Source organism: Tachyglossus aculeatus, chromosome X4 (assembly GCF_015852505.1).
Source record: "Tachyglossus aculeatus isolate mTacAcu1 chromosome X4, mTacAcu1.pri, whole genome shotgun sequence".
Lineage (NCBI taxonomy): Eukaryota > Metazoa > Chordata > Mammalia > Monotremata > Tachyglossidae > Tachyglossus > Tachyglossus aculeatus.
In genome coordinates, this window is record NC_052098.1 from 2652472 (window position 1) to 2670886 (window position 18415).

The 18415-nt window shown below is 47.3% G+C and overlaps 1 protein-coding gene across 3 annotated transcripts in view; it reads left to right on the forward strand.

Annotated features, from left to right (window-relative positions):
• The window catches only part of GKAP1 (G kinase anchoring protein 1), a 47926-nt gene continuing 29511 nt past the window's right edge, over positions 1–18415 (forward strand). For all 3 annotated transcript variants that reach the window (XM_038769980.1, XM_038769978.1, XM_038769979.1), the window contains exons 1-3: positions 1–71; positions 4764–4998; positions 12233–12376. In XM_038769980.1, coding sequence (XP_038625908.1) covers positions 4783–4998; positions 12233–12376 — 360 coding nt within the window. In that variant the 5' untranslated portion in view covers positions 1–71; positions 4764–4782. The remainder of the gene's footprint in view (positions 72–4763; positions 4999–12232; positions 12377–18415) is intronic.

Sequence of the window (18415 nt, forward strand, 5' to 3'; positions counted from 1 at the left end):
CTGCTGCCCCGGACGGACGGACACCCAAATCGCCCGCCCGCACGCGCTGGCCCTCGGCGAAACAGGCGGCGGTGAGTGTGAGGGACGGTGGCCGGGGGATCACCTGCCCGCCGCCCCGATCACCTCCTGGGGTTTTCTGGGCCCGGCCCCCAGACCCCTCTCCCCCTCCCAGGCCGTCGGAGGACCTCCCCGACCAGGCTTTTACTTCATCCCCCAGCCCTACTAGGCGTTCGGTGAAAGGACGGAACGGCCGAGCCCAAAGGGGAACATTGGGGGCGAGAGTTGGGCCAGTTTGGGCCCCTTCCGGCCGCGGAGCCGATCGGTGGCCGCCGGTAGAACGAGGAGGAGAAGGACGGGATTTTGTTAAGCGCTTACTACGCGCCAAGCGCTGCTCTGAGCGCTCCTTTAGATCCCCGCTGAGCCCTCGTCCGACACGGCGAGAATTCAAGCGGAAAAAAAGCCGTTTACGTTCAGGTGGCTGCCTTTGGGCGCAGGCCCCTGACTCTCAAAAATGGAAAGAAGATAGGGCTCGGGACGTAAGACTCAACGGACCGAAATAATACTCAGCAGCGTTCAATCCGTCGTAGTGATCGAGCGCGGTACATTGTTGTCAAGTGTATGCCGAGTACGGTACATTCAAAAGTTTTGGTTCCCCCCCCCCCCCCGCCCCTCGGTGTGTCTGCCTTTGTTCGGTCGGAGGGGGAGAAGCCACAGCTTTGGACTCGAGAACCAAAGAACTTCAAAGAGATACTCTTTAGCATTGTTGTAAGCGTGTACTTAATACATTACGTTCAGAAGTTGTTGTTGTTTTCCCAGGGTCTGTGCTTAAGTTTCGTTACTGGAACAATGAGTCACAAGTGTAAACCGTTCCCCGAATAAGTAAAAACAACTCCAGCCGTATACCCCTAAGAAACTAGATTTTTCAATGCATCGTCATGTGCCTCTCCCTTCCTGGTTGTGTTCGGAATTATGAAAAGAGTCATCTCTAAGCGAGTTTACAACCGACCCCTCCAAGAGCTTTAGTACCCTCTCCTATATGACAAGTTTTCTAGGTTGGGAATTTTGAAAGTGAGGATTATATTTTTGTTTTTCCAGTCCCATTCTTCGTAGAACTGACCAAACTCCGTGACATTTAGACACAATTCCATTTTTTCTCCTAATGTCTTTCATGTTATTAAGAAAAATAATAATGATAATGGTGCCTGTTAAATGCTTACTATGTGCCAAGCACTTGGGTAGATACAAATTAATCAGATTAGACAAAGTCCCTGTCCCACATGGGGCTCACACCCTTAATCCCTGTTATGCAGATGAGGGAACTGAGGTCTAGAGAAGTAAAGTGACTTGCCCAAGGTCACACAGTGGACAGGTGGCAGAGCAGGGATTAGAACCCATGACTTTCTGACTCCCAGGCCTGGGCTCTATCCACTGAGCCATGCTGCTTCTCCAGTCACGTTCTCATCACATGTCAAATCTGGCATTTGTTTGAAGGCAGTTATTAAATCGCCCCTTATCCGAGCACCCTGCCCGGGCTGGGAATCTAAGACTTGGCCCAGTCTCGGCCTAGAACGCCAGACCTAACGGGGAGTGATCCTGGTTTATTTAATCCCCATTTTACAGAAGAGGCAACTGAAGCACAGGCAAGTTAAGTGACTTGCCTAAGGTCACACAAAAGGCAGTTGGTTGAGACGGAATTAGAACCCAGGTCCTCTGACTCCCAGGCCCGGGCTCTTTCCACCAGGCCATAACCGTTTCTCTTTCCAGGCTGACCCCATTTTCTTTAATGTGACCCACGGTCCGGTTGCCTATTTAATGACTTGAGCGGCGTTTCTCCATCCCGCCTCCGTTTTTCCATATTCCCCCATCAGATTTGTAGGCACAATAGTTTACTAAAGGTCCCATCGGTGCTAACTATAGCAGAAGAGTCATTTTCTAACTTGGGTGTCATGCTCTGGTTAAGTAAAGTTGAATATAGGGCTGTATTAATGGAATTGCATGGCTCGTTTAACTTGTGGTCTCCCTGATCTTTGGCTTCCATACTTGTGTCTTTTTGTATCAGGCAATGGCATATGACAAATGAGAACTTATTTATCGAAAACGCCCACAGAGAATTAAGTGCCCTCCAAGGGGTAGTCTTTGAATACAATCAGCCAACCGTATTTATTGATTACATCCTGTGTGTGCAGAGGACTGTGCTGAGCACTTGGGAGAGGGAAATTATTGTAGAGTTGGTGGCCACGTTCCCTGCCTGCAGTTGTTTAAGTCCAGACAGTACTATTTGCAACCAAAGACTACAGTAACTCATTGTTTATTTTTATATCTGAATCAACATCTTTCCCCCGCCCCGGTACATCATCCACCCTTAGGGTTGAATCTTTCCAGAGTAGTCAAACAATGTCCAATTCTCCATGAGCTGGGACAAGTCACATCGTGGTCAAATGACAAATGTGCCAGGACTCACTTTTGGGATGTGTTGTCATAATAATAGTAATGATGGTATTTGTTAAGCACCTACTATGTGCCAAGCACTGCTCTAAGCACTGGGGTAGATACAGGGTAATGAGGTTGTCCCTTGCAGGGGGTCACAGTCTTAATCCCCATTTTACAGATGAGGTAACTGAGGCACAGAGAAGTTAAGTGCTATTGAGGCTTTTCTAGTTTTGTTTTGTTGTCTTTCTCCCCCCTACTAGTCTGTGAGCCCATTGTTGGGTAGGGATTGTCTCTGTTGCCGAATTGCACTTTCCAAGGGCTTACTACAGTGCTCTGCACACGGTAAGTGCTCAATAAATACAATTGAATGAATGAATAATAATAATGATGGCATTTGTTAAGCGCTTACTATGTGCAAAGCACTGTTCTAAGCGCTGAGCACTGTTGAAAGTGACTTGCCCAAAGTCACATGGCTGACAAGTGGCGGAGCCGGGATTAGAACCCACGACCTCTGACTCCTAAGCCCAGGCTCTTTCCAGTGAGCCACGCTGCTTCATTCGAGAGCAGTTGTTGCTTCCTTGGGGTTTTTGGAATTTGTAGTCCTACCAGCCCAGAAGACAACCGAGTATGTGTAGCAGCAGTAGCACACTTTCTAGTTTTGGCCTAGCCTCACTTTCTATCTGCCCTCCTCCCCGCCCCCCTTCACCTCCCGTTCCAAAATATGGAAACAGAAGCCTTCCCCTACCTGCCCTCATTTCCCCCCACTCCCTCTTCCTTCTGTGTCACCTATGCCCTTGGATCTATCCCCTTTAAGCACTTGATATTCAGCCCACCCTCAGCCCCAGGACACTTATGCAGGTATCTGTTATTTATTTATTTTAATGTCTGCCTCCCCCTCTAGACTATAGGAAGCTCGTTGTGGGCATGTCTCCCAACTCGGCTGTATTGTCCTCTTGCTAGCGCTTAGTATGGTGCCCTGCATGCAGTTAAGTGCTCGGTAAATACTAATGATCGATCAGATTGCTTGATCAATCAATCAATCGTATTTATTGAGCGCTTACTGTGTGCAAAATAAGGAGCGCCAGAGGGACATCCCAACCCACCCTTGCTGGATTTAGCCCAGGCTGTGCGCCCTCAAACAGCCCCTCATATCTGGCAATCAGTTACTCTCCTGCCCCGCCGCCCCCCTTTCAAAGCCTTATTGAAGGCCATCTCCTCCAAGAGGCCTTCCCTGACTAAACCCCCCTTTCCTCTTCTCACCCTCCCTTCCACATCACCCTGACTCACTTCCTTTGTTCACTCCCCCCCCCCACCCCAAAACCCACAGCACTTATGTCCGTATCTGTCATTCGTGCACTTATGTCTGTGACCTTTGGGCATTTGATTTTCTCACAGCCCTCAACCCCACGGCACTTAAATTAGACATTATAAATTATTTACTTCTGTTAATGTCTGTCTCCCCATATAGACTGTAAGCTCACTGTGGGTAGGGAACATATCTGCCAACTCTGCTGTATCGTACTCTGTCAAGCGCTAAATGCAGTGCTCTGCACATAGTAAGTGCTCAATCAATGTCATTGATTGACTGATTTCCCATCCACCTGCAACTTCTCCATTCATTTGTATTCCCTAGTCCACACTCCAGATTTTTTCATTACTTTTCCTGGCTGCCACAAACGAGTCAGTGTCCAATAGCTTGATTCAACACTGTCTCATTCCCCAGGAAGCGGGTAATGGAGGTTTTTTTTTTTCAGAAGCTTGGCAGAGAGAATGTTCTCCTTGTGTTTGTTGCATTTTGTAAACCCGAGTATCAATCAGTGGCATTTAATTAAGTGCTGCGTGACCTTGGGCAAGTCACTTCACTGTGTCTCAGTAACCTCATCTGTAAAATGGGGAGTAAGGCTGGGAGCGCACGTGGGACATGGACTGTGTCCAACCTGATAGTCTTGTATCTATCCTGGCGCTTAGTACAGTGCTTGGCTCTCTGTGTGTGTGTGTGTGTGTGTGTGTGTGTGCTTCTAGTGTTGACAGTATGCTGGATATATCCTGGATATATGTCCAAAAAGCAGTTTCATCTGTAAAATGGGAACTTCTCCCTCCTACCTAGATAGTGAAGCCTGTATGTGACGGACTGTATCCAACCTCATTGTCTTGTATCTTTCCCAGTTCTTGACACAGAGTAAATACTTAGCAAATACCACGATTATTAATATTAATAATACATTATCATTGTTGTTATTTTAAAAATTAAGCCCAATCTGATGGCCCTGCAAAAAAAAATTGTATCATACAGGATTTTTGAAGACCAGATAATTTTTTTTTAACTTTTTCAGGAGAAGATATCTCTTTAAGATGGCCTCAGCTGTCTTGAATTCCGTTCCCACCACTGCGTCTCGTTTTGCCCTGTTACAAGTGGATAGTGGCAGTGGTTCTGATTCTGAGCTCGGGGAAGCCAGAAAAGGTCGAAATACTGGAAAGCCTCAAGCTTCAGTTAGCAAATCAGCTACAAATGAGAAGAAAGAAAAACGGAGAAAAAGGAAGGAACAGCAGCAGAGCGAAGCTAATGAGGTAATGAGAACCTTACCAGCGAGCAGTGCTTTCTCTTTCCTTTCCAAAGGGTTCCCCCAAATCACTGACTTCTGGTCTAAACTTGGCTGGGAGAGTGAGGAGGAGAGATTTACCAAAGGCAGGTGTGTTGGGGTGGGAGTGCGAGGAGAGGATCCCAAGACAACTCTGTACTTCTGATTGTTTACTGCCTGTTTACTTGTTTTGATGTCTCTTTTCCCCCTTCTAGACTGTGAGCCCGTTGTGGGGAGGGATTGTCTCTGTTGCTGAATTGTACTTTCCTAGAGCTTAGCACAGTGCTCTGCACACAGTAAACGCTCAATAAATACGACTGAATGAATGCAAACTGATTAGAGCCAGGAGAGGGGTTGTGTTCTAGGCATGTTGTGAGGGTAAAATGATATAACAGAAAAATAAAAGTATATGTAAAATTAAGACATTAAAATTCCTCCCTCCACTTATCTTTCCCTTGCCTAGGTGTTTGCTATCTTATACCCTTCCCTTTGTGGTTGACCATTGATGTTTACTGAGATTTTTGCCTCCCCATTTACGTACATAACATTCAGGATTGTCCAGGGCATGTGGGTAAAATATATTTTTTTAGAGAGCGAGATCTACATGTGAGAGGTTAGCATGGGCCTGGAGTCAAGTGACCTGGGTTCATTCATTCATTCATTCATTCAATTGTATTTATTGAGCATTTACTGTGTGCAGAGCACTGTACTAAGCACTTGGGAAGTACAAGTTGGCAACATATAAAGACGGTCCCTACCCAACAATGGGCTCACCGTCTAGAAGGGGGAGACAGACAACAAAACATATTAGCAAAATAAAATAAATAGAATAGTAAATATGTACAAGTAAAATAAAGTAATAAATCTGTAAAAACATATATACAGGTGCTGTGGGGAGGGGAAGGAGGTAGGGCGGGGGGATGGGGAGGGGGAGAGGAAGGAGGGGGCTCAGTCTGGGAAGGCCTCCTGGAGGAGGTGAGCTCTCAGTAGGGCTTTGAAGGGAGGAAGAGAGCTAGCTTGGCAGATGTGCAGAGGGAGGGCACTCCAGGCCAGGGGGAGGACGTGGGCCGGGGGTCCACGGCGGGACAGGCAAGAACGAGGCACAGTGAGGAGGTTAGCGGCAGAGCAGCGGAGGGTGCGGACTGGGCTCTAGAACGAAAGAAGGGAGGTGAGGTAGAAGGGGGCGAGGTGATGGAGAGCCTTGAAGCCGAGAGTGAGGAGTTTCTGCCTGATGCGTAGGTTGACTGGTAGCCACTGGAGATTTTTGAGGAGGGGAGTAACATGCCCAGAGCATTTCTGCACAAAGATGGTCCGGGCAGCGGCATGAAGTATAGACTAAAGTGGGGAGAGACAGGAGGATGGGAGATCAGAGAGCAGGGTGATGCAGTAATCCAGTCGGGATAGGGTTAGAGATTGAACCACCAGGGTAGTGGTTTGGATGGAGAGGAAAGGGCGGATCTTGGCGATGTTGCGGAGGTGAGACCGGCAGGTTTTGGTGACGGATTGGATGTGAGGGGTGAATGAGAGAGCAGGGTCGAGGATGACACCAAGGTTGCGGGCTTGTGAAACGGGAAGGATGGTAGTGCCGTCTACAGTGATGGGAAAGTCAGGGCGAGGGCAGGGTTTGGGAGGGAAGATAAGGAGTTCAGTCTTGGACATATTGAGTTTTAGATGGCGAGCAGACATCCAGATGGAGATGTCTTGAAGGCAGCAGGAGACACGAGCCTGAAGGGAGGGAGAGAGAGCAGGGGTAGAGATGTAGATTTTGGTGTCATCAGCGTAGAGATGATAGTTGAAGCCGTGGGAGCGAATGGGTTCTAATTGCGGCTCTGCTGCTTGCCTGCTCTGTGATCTTAGGCAAGTCACTTTTTTTAAAAATGGTATTTATTAAGATCTTGCTATGTGCCAGGTCCTGTACTAAGTGCTGGAGTAGACACGGTCTGTGCCCCACATGGAGCTCAAAGTCTTACTCCTCATTTTACAGATGAGGCACAGGCAAGTAACTTGCCCAAGGTCACACAGCAGATGAGTGGTGGAGCGGGATTAGAACCCAGGTCCTCTGACTCTCAGGCCCGTGCTGCTTCTCTAAGTACTCACTAAGTAAATACCATTGATTGATTCTCTATGCCTCAGTTTCCTCATCTGTAAAATAGGGATTCAGGATCTGTTCTCTCTCCCCTTTAAACGGTGAAAGGGGACAAGGGGCTGTGTCTGAACTGATTATTTTGTATCTACCCCAGTGCTTAATACAGTGCTTGGCACTGAGTAAGCACTCAATAAATACCACTGTTATTATTATCATTATTATTAGAGGTTCAACACAGTTTGCATATTTGTAAGTGTAGCTAATAAATAATATGCACCAAAGTGGAATGATCAAGTTCATATGTGGCTCCAGGAAATCATCCCACCAATCTCTCTTGTTTCTACCCCAGCACTTAGTACAGTGTTTGGCACATAGTAAACGCAAAAGAAATACCACAATCATTATTGCTCTCCACATTTAAGCCCCTAGAAGAGGTGAACTTAGAGCCACACATTCAACCTGAGGGAATTTTGTGAGGAATAGTTCCTTGAGGCTGGAATGTGACACCAGCAACTCTAATGCCAAAGTGTACTGGGGCTTCTATAGATCTGTTTTGACCCACAAGCTATTCCCCCTTCCCCCTCCCTCCCCCAGCCCCATTGCTTCAATTGGGGGACCCCACAGTTATCACTTTACAGGGAGGCAGGGAATTTGTCTGTTTATTGTTGTATTGTACTCTCCCAAGTGCTTAGTACAGTGCTCTGCACACAGTAAGCACTCCATAAATGAACTGGTTAATTGATCAATTAACCCCAGGCCCAGTCCAACAGGGCTCTCATAATAATAATAATAATTATGGTATTTGTTAAGCGCTTACTACGTGCCGAGCACTGTTCTGAGCGCTGGGGTAGATACAAGAAAATCAGGTTGTCCCATTTGGGGCTCACAGTCTTAATCCCCGTTTTTCAGATGAGATAACTGAGGCGCAGAGAAGTTAAGTGGCTTGCCCAGGGTCATGCATCAAAGAAGTGGAAGAGCCGGGGTTAGAACCCACATCCTCTGACTTACAAGCCCGGGTTCTTTCCACTGAGCCATGCTGCTTCTCATCTTCCGGGCAAGCATGGAAAAGGTGGATGATGATTTTTGCTTTTCAGTTTTTCCTCCTTGCTGTGTCTGACCCAAAAGCCAGAAATCCCAACAGTCCTAAGAGAGTGAGATTTATCTGCTATAGGGATTTTCTGCAATCCATTTAAGCCCTGAGCTCATACATCTGTCATATCGTGCTCTCCCTAATGCTTAGTAAAGTGCTGTGCATGTAGTAAGCGCTCAATAAATATCATTGAGTGATAACTCTTCTCATCACTGGTATTTATTGAGCACCTCCTGAGTGCCAAGCCCTGTCTGTACTAGGCGTTTCCCCGGGAGAGACCAACCGAAGCAAGATGCCCGATCCTTGCCCCCAAAGAGTTTATGATCTAATGGGAGAGACAGATAGATAAAAAATTGTTGTATTGTACTCTCCCAAATGTTTAGTACAGTGCTCTGCACACAGTAAGTGCTCAATAAATAAGTCCTCTCAAGTGCTACTCCAGCCACCTGTGCTTCTGACCCCATTCCCTCTCATCTTATGAAATCTCTCACCCCTTCCCTCCTACCCTCCGTAACTTCCATCTTCAACTGCTCACTCTCCACTGGTTCCTTCATCTCTGCCTTCAAACATGCCCATATCTCCCCCATCCTAAAAAAACCCTCTCTTGACCCCACCTCCCCTTCTAGTAATTGCCCTATCTCCCTCCTCCCATTCCTTTCCAAACTCCTTGGACAAGTCGTCTATGCCCACTGCCTAGAATTCCTCAACGCCAACTCTCTCCGTGACCCCCTCCAATCTGGCTTCCGTCCCCTACACTCCACTGAAACTGCCCTCTCAGAGGTCACCAATGACCTCCTTCTTGCCAAATCCAACGCCTCCTACTGTATCCTAATCCTCCTCGACCTCTCAGCTGCCTTCGACACTGTGGACCAACCCCTTCTCTTCAACACGCTATCCAATCGTGGCTTTACAGACTCCGTCCTCTCCCGGTTTTCCTCTTATCTCTCCAGCCGTTCATTCTCAGTCTCCTTTGCGAGCTCCTCCTCCCCTCCCATCCCCTTACTGTAGGGGTTCCTCAAGAGTCAGTTCTTGGTCCCCTTCTGTTCTCTATCTACACTCACTCCCTTGGTGAACTCATTCGCTCCCACAGCTTCAACTTTCATCTCTACGCAGATGACACCCAAATCTACATCTCTGCCCCTGCTCTCTCTCCCTCCCTTCAGGCTCATGTCTCCTCCTGCCTTCAGGACATCTCCATCTGGATGTCTGCCCTTCATCTAAAACTCAATATGTCCAAGACTGAACTCCTTATCTTCCCTCCCAAACCCTGCCCTTTCTCTGACTTTCCCATCACTGTAGATGGCACTACCATCCTTCCCGTCTCACAAGCCCACAACCTTGGTGTCATCCTTGACTCCGCTCTCCCGTTCACCCCTCACATCCAATCCGTCACCAAAACCTACTGGTCTCACCTTCGCAACATCGCCAAGATCCGCCCTTTCCTCTCCATCCAAACTGCTACCTTGCTGGTTCAATCTCTCATCCTATCCCAACTGGATTACTGCATCAGCCTCCTCTCTGATCTCCCATTCTCCTCTCTCCCCACTTCAGTCTATACTTCACGCTGCTACCCGGATCATCTTTGTGCAGAAACGCTCTGGGCATGTTACTCCCCTCCTCAAAAATCTCCAGTGGCTACCAATCAACCGGCGCATCAGGCAAAAACTCCTCACTCTTGGCTTCAAGGCTCTCCATCACCTTGCCCACTCCTACCTCACCTCTCTTCTCTCCTTCTACAGCCCAGCCCACACCCTCCGCTCCTCTGCCACTAACCTCCTCACTGTACCTCCTTCTCGCCTGTCCCGCCATCGACCCCTGGCCCGCGTCTTCCCCCTGGCCTGGAATGCCCTCCCTCCACACATCCGCCAAGCTAGCTCTCTTCCTTCAAAGCCCTACTAGAGCTCCTCTCAATCAATCAATCAATCGTATTTATTGAGCGCTTACTATGTGCAGAGCACTGTACTAAGCGCTTGGGAAGTACAAATTGGCATCACATAGAGACAGTCCCTACCCAACAGTGGGCTCACAGTCTAAAAGGGGGAGACAGAGAACAGAACCAAACATACCAACAAAATAAAATAAGTAGGATAGAAATGTACAAGTAAAATAAATAAATAAATAAATAAATAAATAGAGTAATAAATATGTACAACCATATATACAGGTGCTGTGGGGAAGGGAAGGAGGTAAGACGGGGGGATGGAGAAGGGGACGAGGGGGAGAGGAAAGAAGGGGCTCAGTCTGGGAAGGCCTCCTGGAGGAGGTGAGCTCTCAGCAGGGCCTTGAAGGGAGGAAGAGAGCTAGCTTGGCGGATGGGCAGAGGGAGGGCATTCCAGGCCCGGGGGATGACGTGGGCCGGGGGTCGATGGCGGGACAGGCGAGAGCGAGGTACAGTGAGGAGATTAGTGGTGGAGGAGCGGAGGGTGCGGGCTGGGCAGTAGAAGGAGAGAAGGGAGGTGAGGTAGGAGGGGGCGAGATGATGGACAGCCTTGAAGCCCAGGGTGAGGAGTTTCTGCCTGATGCGCAGATTGATCGGTAGCCATTGGAGGTTTTTGAGGAGGGGAGTAATATGTCCAGAGCGTTTCTGGACAAAGATAATCCGGGCAGCAGCATGAAGTATGGATTGAAGTGGAGAGAGACACGAGGATGGGAGATCAGAGAGAAGGCTAGTGCAGTAGTCCAGACGGGATAGGATGAGAGCTTGAATTAGCAGGGTAGCAGTTTGGATGGAGAGGAAAGGGCGGATCTTGGCAATGTTGCCTCTCCTCCAGGAGGCCTTCCCAGACTGAGCCCCCTTTTTCCTCTCCTCCTCCCCGTCCCCCCCACCCTACCTCCTTCCCCTCCCCACAGCACCTGTATATATGTTTGTACAGATTTATTACTCAATTTATTTTACTTGTACATATTTACTATTCTATTTATTTTGTTAATGATGTGCATCTAGCTTTATTTCTATTTATTCTGATGTCTTGACACCTATCTACATGTTTTGTTTTGTTGTCTGTCTCCCCCTTCTAAACTGTGAGCCCGTTGTTGGGTAGGGGCCATCTCTATATATCGCCAACTTGTACTTCCCAAGCGCTTAGTACAGTGCTCTGCACACAGTAAGCGCTCAATAAATACGATTGATGATGATGATGATGATATAACAGTACAGTATGTCAAGCGACTCCTAAGCTTGGGGTTTTGGCTATTGGGGTTCACCCAGCTCACCATACCCTGGGGACTGTGGACACAGTGGGGTTTTTTTATGGTATTTGCTAAGTGTTTACTAAGTGTCAAGCATTCTTCTAAGCGCTGGGGTAGATACAAGGTCTGATGTAGTCCCTGTCCCACATGGGATTCACAGTCCAGGAGGGAGAACAGGCATTGAATCCCCATTTTACAGTTGAGGAAACAGAGGCACCGAGAAGTCGAGTGACTTTTCCAAGGTCACACAGCAGTCAAGCGGCGGAGCCAGGATTAGAACCCAGGTCCACTGGCTCCCAGGCCCGGTCTGTATCCGCTCGACCATGCTGCTTCTCAGTCTGGAAAACCCAGCCATGCCCTTGTTGATGAAGAAAGAAATCAAGAAATGGAGATTTCAGGCAGGGCCGAAGCCATTTGCCTTCCGCACTTTTATGCTCCTGTGTTTCCTTGCTAATCACGTGCCTCTTCTTTGGTCACTTGGATTACTTAAAAATTAAATCCATGTTCTTATGCTTCTGTTTTGAAAGAATCCTAACCTTTCTGTTCCTTCCTCCTGAGTGTTTTATTCCTGGCAGGCCTGTAAGCAACAAGGAATGCATACAAATGCATACAATGCATAGCACAACCCATGCTGAATTTAATGATTTCATGTACCAACCTGCAGAGTAGGGCAAATTTGGCACCGAAAATAACACCCTCATTGTTCTTCCAGGTTACAAAGAATTGATTCAGCTGGGAAATTTTGGCGTAGCGAATATTTGGGTGCTACCTGCTAAGTGACCAATTACTGCTAACCTTCTCGAAGGTTGGCCACTAGTAACGGCATTGGTAATCCATTCTTTGTTTTTTGCTTTGCAGCTCAGAAACCTGGCTTTTAAAAAGTCTCCACATAAATCTTCCCAGGGAGCTTTTAGCGCGCAACGTGGGCAAGCATTGCCAAACCCTGTGGTGAAAGGCTCGCTAGAAGAAAATTGGAACGAGTGGAGACAAAGGGATGAACAGGTGGTGTACTAAATCAACTTATTTTGTTTGGTTGTTTGTCGGAATCCTCTTTCACTAGTATACTTTTCCAAAGGGGAGGAAATTGCCATTCAAGTGTACGTGTTTACTGTTGGCGAAGAGTTCCCTTACATCAGCATCTTTGTCACCATCTTTTGCCAAAAGAACGAGTTGATTTGGCTTTCTTTTAAACTTCGGTTTAAATAGCACAGTGGGCTGAAGTCACTTCCAACCCATTATATTGCTCCGAGATACAGAATGATAATAATAATAATTAATAATTATGGTGTTTGTTAAGCGCTCACTAGGGGCAGGCACGGAAACAAGCAAATCAGGTTGGACACAGTCCCTGTCCCATGTGGGGCTAGCAGTCTCGATCCCCATTTTACAGCTGAGATGACTGAGGCCCAGAGAAGTGGAGTGACTCGCCCAAGGTCATACAGCAGACAAGTGGCAGAGCCGGGATTAAAACTCATGATCTGTTGACTCCCAGGCCTGGGCTCTATCCACTAGGCCATGCTGCTTCAGAAAAAAAATTGAATTTATGGCATAGGGTCAATTGTTACAATATCAATTCCGGTCAGTCAGATATTGTCATTAGGGCGATTTGCCAGCTAATTTGCTGCACTTCTGGCCTGAGAGTCTTGGATCCTCGCTGGTCTCTGTCCCTGAGGCTGGGAGGGGAGGCTGGGATTCCCTCTCCTGCCTCTGGCCGAAGTGTTAACACTGTGTTAAGAGCATTAAGTCCTGTGCATTTCCCAGACAACTCAGCATTCGGCTCATCCCAGCAGTAGCTTCTCTAAGCGGATGCAGCTGATGCCAAAGGGACAGGCAGAAGTAAGGGAACCATGGGAAGCAGCTGATGCCGAAGGGACCGCTACCCTGCTTGTTCAAGCTCTCATCCTATCCCGTCTGGACTACTGCATCAGCCTTCTCTCTGATCTCCCATCCTCGTGTCTCTCCCCACTTCAATCCATACTTCATGCTGCTGCCCGGATTGTCTTTGTCCAGAAACGCTCTGGGCATGTTACTCCCCTCCTCAAAAATCCCCAGTGGCTACCAATTAATCTGCGCATCAGGCAGAAACTCCTCACCCTGGGCTTCAAGGCTCTCCATCACCTCGCCCCCTCCTACCTCACCTCCCTTCTCTCCTTCTACAGCCCACCCCGCACCCTCCGCTCCTCTGCCGCTAATCTCCTCACCGTACCTCGTTCTCGCCTGTCCCGCCATCGACCCCAGGCCCACGTCATCCCCCGGGCCTGGAATGCCCTCCCTCTGCCCATCCGCCAAACTATCTCTCTTCCTCCCTTCAAGGCCCTACTGAGAGCTCACCTCCTCCAGGAGGCCTTCCCAGACTGAGCCCCTTCCTTCCTCTTCCCCTCGTCCCCCTCTCCATCCCCCACATCTTACCTCCTTCCCTTCCCCACAGCACCTGTATATATGTATATATGTTTGTACATATTTATTACTCTATTTATTTTACTTGTACCTATCTATTCTATTTATTTTATTTTGTTAGTATGTTTGGTTTTGTTCTCTGTCTCCCCCTTCTAGACTTTGAGGCCACTGTTGGGTAGGGACTGTATATGTTGCCAACATGTACTTCCCAAGCGCTTAGTACAGTGCTCTGCACACAGTAAGCGCTCAATAAATACGATTGATTAATTGATTGATTGACAGGCAGAAGTAAGGGAACCACGGGAAGCAGTGTGGCCTAGCGGATAGGTCTCAGAAGGACCTGGTTCCCAATCCAGGCTCTGCCACTTGTCTGCTGTGTGTGATCTTGGACAAATCACTTACTTTCTCTGAGCCTCAGTTACCTCACCTGGAAAATGAGGATTAAGACTGTGAACCCCATGTGGGGCAGGAACTGCATCCAACCTGATTAGCTTGTATCTACCCCAGCGCCTAGTACAGTGCCTGGCACATAGTAAGTGGTTAACAAATACAATAAAAAAAATTTGCTGGAATTTTCATCCGGTGAGATGCAGAATCAGACTGGGGATGCCTTCGTACCTCCCAGTCTTCCTCCCCACACCCCACTCCTTTAGCCCGTCTGCAGGATTATTCTCATTTAGGACAGCTAAGGTGGGTTTTTAAAACCAGAATTCAGACATTTTTAGAAACCATTCTGAAGACCAGGTTGGAACCTTTTAATGGGCCATGATTTTGATATCCCACCTCCAAGGTGTTTGCAGATCACAATTTAGAGACCTAGCTTTTGTTCTCCCGAACTATCCCTTATAGCTACATAAAAATTGCTACTTAAAAATGGGGGCAAAAAAGTCGAAAGTTGAGGCACCCCTTATACATATTCGTAGGTCACTCATTGGAACTTTGGTTTAGCCTGGAATCCCATGGTAGTTAGTCAGTCAGAATTTAAGTGCATACTGTGTGCAGAGCACTGTACTAAGCACTTGGGAGAATACAACACAACAATAAACAGACACATTCCCTGCCCATAATGAGCAGGGAACGAATCTACCAATTTTGTTATTTTGTACTCTCCCAAGCACTTAGTACAGTGCTCTGCGCACAGTAAGTGCTCAGTAAATACCATTAATTGATTGATTGATTGATTGACCAGTGACAGTTATGCCAAGAAATCCTATAGCTCCAAAGAGTTAATTTCTTTTAAACCTGGAGCTAAAACCTAAAAATCTGTTCATGTAGTGAAGTGTTCCTTGGTACATCTGTGATATTAGCTGGAGTATTTCTCCAGTTTGGCAACTAAAAGATAACCTGGATTAAAACTCACCGACAAATGTATGAATTCTTTTAGTGAGGGCTGGAGAAACAGGATGCCCAAGGCTACAATAATTACCCTATAAAGATTAACTGTATGGGATGTTAATAGTTACATGCATAAAATATCTTGAGGGCATCGGAAAGCTTGATTTCTTTTGGGGGGTGGGGGGAGTGCTCATTGTGTAAACAAATCCCTATTGCTTTTTGAGAGTCTTGAGGAAGTATGTAAGTCTGGTGAGAATTTATCAGGTGATGAGCAGGGGGTAGAGTACCCAAGCCTCTGTCCCTATTTCTGTTTCCAATATACTGCTTATCTGCCTCATTTAGCTCACTATCCTGTGTTAACACTAATGCCGAAGCCCAGCAGGGAGACTGGGCCTGGCCATTTCTTATGAATTCTGGCCAGGGGAAAGGAGATGATTCTCTCTTAGTTAGCTGTGTTAGATGTCAGCATTGGCCATGTGTAGGCACAACAGTCGGACAGATGGTGCAAATTCTCACCTCAAGACTGCGCCAGTGGACTAGAAAGCAGAGGCAACATTTAAAGGGGGCAAGTTAAAGAAATCTCCCAGCATGATGTAGCAGATAGAGCACGGGCCTAGGAGAAGGTCACGGGTTCTAATCCCGGCTCTGCCACTTATCTGCTGGGTGATCTTGGGCAAGTCAGTTCACTTCTCTGAGCTTCAGTTACCTCATATGTAAAACGGGGATTGAGACTGTGAGCCCCATGTGGGACAGGGATTGTGCCCAACCCAATTGCTTGTATCCACCCCAGTGCTTAGTACAGAGCCTGGCACATAGTGAGCACTTTACAAATACCACAATTAAGTATATATACCTCACCGTGCCTCGTTCTCGCCTGTCCCGCCATCGACCCCCGGCCCACGTCATCCCCTGGGCCTGGAATGCCCTCCCTCTGCCCATACGCCAAGCTACCTCTCTTCCTCCTTTCAAGGCCCTACTGAGAGCTCACCTCCTCCAGGAGGCCTTCCCAGACTGAGCCCCTTCCTTCCTCTCCCCCTCGTCCCCCTCTCCAACCCCCCATCTTACCTCCTTCCCTTCCCCACAGCACCTGTATATATGTATATATGTTTGTACATATTTATTACTCTATTTATTTTACTTGTACATATCTATTCTATTTTATTTTGTTAGTATGTTTGGTTTTGTTCTCTGTCTCCCCCTTCTAGACTGTGAGCCCACTGTTGGGTAGGGACTGTCTCTATATGTTGCCAACTTGTACTTCCCAAGCGCTTAGTACAGTGCTCTGCACACAGTAAGTGCTCAATAAATACGATTGATTGATTGATTGATATACTACATCCTCTAACAGGTAAACTCCCCCACTAGACTATAAGCTCGTTGTGGGCAAGGAATGTGTCTGCCAACTCTGTACACCGTAAGTGCTCCAGGAATACAATTGGTTGAATGATTCCGTTTTCCCTTCAGAGGATTTTGTTTTTCAGGCTGCCCTTACGAGAACTCAAATTCCCAGCATTTCAGGGTTCACAAGAAGGGGAACATCACTTTGTGACTTTGGCTCAGATGTCAAGATCAAAAGGTTCCAAGAATGAAAAGCAACTGTAGGCATTTGGAGGGGGGAAAACCCCCAGAAGTTGGTGAATATTCCAGGATGATTAAAAGACAGTGGTCTAGTTAGAAATGATGAATTAAAATTAGGAGTAAAAAACCAAAAACAGTCTGGCAAATTATCTGTTCAGTGAACCATACAAGTCAACATCTTACCTAATCAGCTCAGCCTGAACTGACTAGAGATGGCAGATGAGATGCCAACAGTGGCTGGTGCTTACCAGAGACAAAACTTTTCAAACTCTGTGGTATTGTTGAACTTAAATAATTCAAGGACCCAGCGACTAGCGGTTTTGCTGCAGATGGGGGTGAAAAGAGAGGCAGGCTGTACCACTGACTCATTGACAAGCAAACAGAAGACTCTTTTGTGTCTGACCTATCAGAAGACAAAGGCGTGAGGGAAAAGGGAGAAATTGAAAGATCGTAAACTCCTTGAAGGCAAGGATTGGGTCTACTCATTTTTTTTTAAGGGTATTTTTTAAGTACAGCATAACGGATAGAGCACGGGCCTGGGAGTCAGTAGTTCACGAGTTCTAATCCCTGCTCTGCCACTTGTCTGCTGTGTGACCTGGGCAAGTAATTTCACTTCTCTCTGCCTCAGTTACCTCATCTGTAAAGTGGGGATTGAGACTGTGAGCCCCATATGGGACAGCGACTGTGTCCAACCTGATTTGCTTGCAACCACCTCAGCACTTAGTACGGTGCCTGGCACATAGCAAGTGTTTAACAAATACCATGATTATTATTATTGTCATTATGGGCCAGGCACTGTACTAAAACACTGGAGTAGATACACGCTAATCAGGATTCATTCTATGTCCCCCATGAGGCTCACAGTCTTAAACCCCACTTGACAAGTGAGGGAATTGAGGCCCAGAGAAATGAAGTGACTAGCCCAAGGTCATTCACCAGGCAAGTGGTTAAGCCAGGTTTAGAACCCAGGTCCTTCTGGCTCCCAAGGCCATGCTCTATCCACTTGGCCATGCTGCTTCTCAAGGGCTTAGTACGGTATACTGACCTATAGGCTTAGTACAGTGCTGTGCACACAGGAGCTCAATGAATAATAGTGATTAATAATAATAATAAGAATGGCATTTATTAAGCACTTACTATGTGCAAAGCACTGTTCTAAGCACTGGGGAGGTTACAAGGTGATCAGGTTGTCCCATGAGGGGGCTCATAGTCTTAATCCCCATTTTACAGATGAGGTAACTGAGGCACAGAGAAGTTAAGTGACTTGCCCAGTCACACAGCTGACGATTGAGAGGAAGCGGGGATGGGGTATTTGCCCTCTGCTGCTACATAATCTCTGCCAAATCTGCAGTTGCTACTAGCCAAGTCATAGCAGCTAAAGCAGTGAGGAGCTACTCCACCATTAATATATACTCCAACTATAATTACATTTTTCTGAGGCATAAAACTTTTGACAGCAGTATCTAACTTTACATGCTTCTTGTCCACAGATTCATATCATATATGTTGAGAAGCTGTGTGGCTTAGTGGATAAAGCACGGGCCTGGGAGTCAGAAGGACCGGGATTCTCATCCTGGCTCTGCCACGTGGCTGTTGAGTGAGCTTGGGCATGTCACTTCACTTCTCTGTGCTTCAGTGACCTCAGCTGTAAAATGGGGATTTAGAGTGAGTCCCATGTGGGACAGGTACTGTGTCCAACCTGATTAACTGGTATCTATTCCAGTCCTTAGA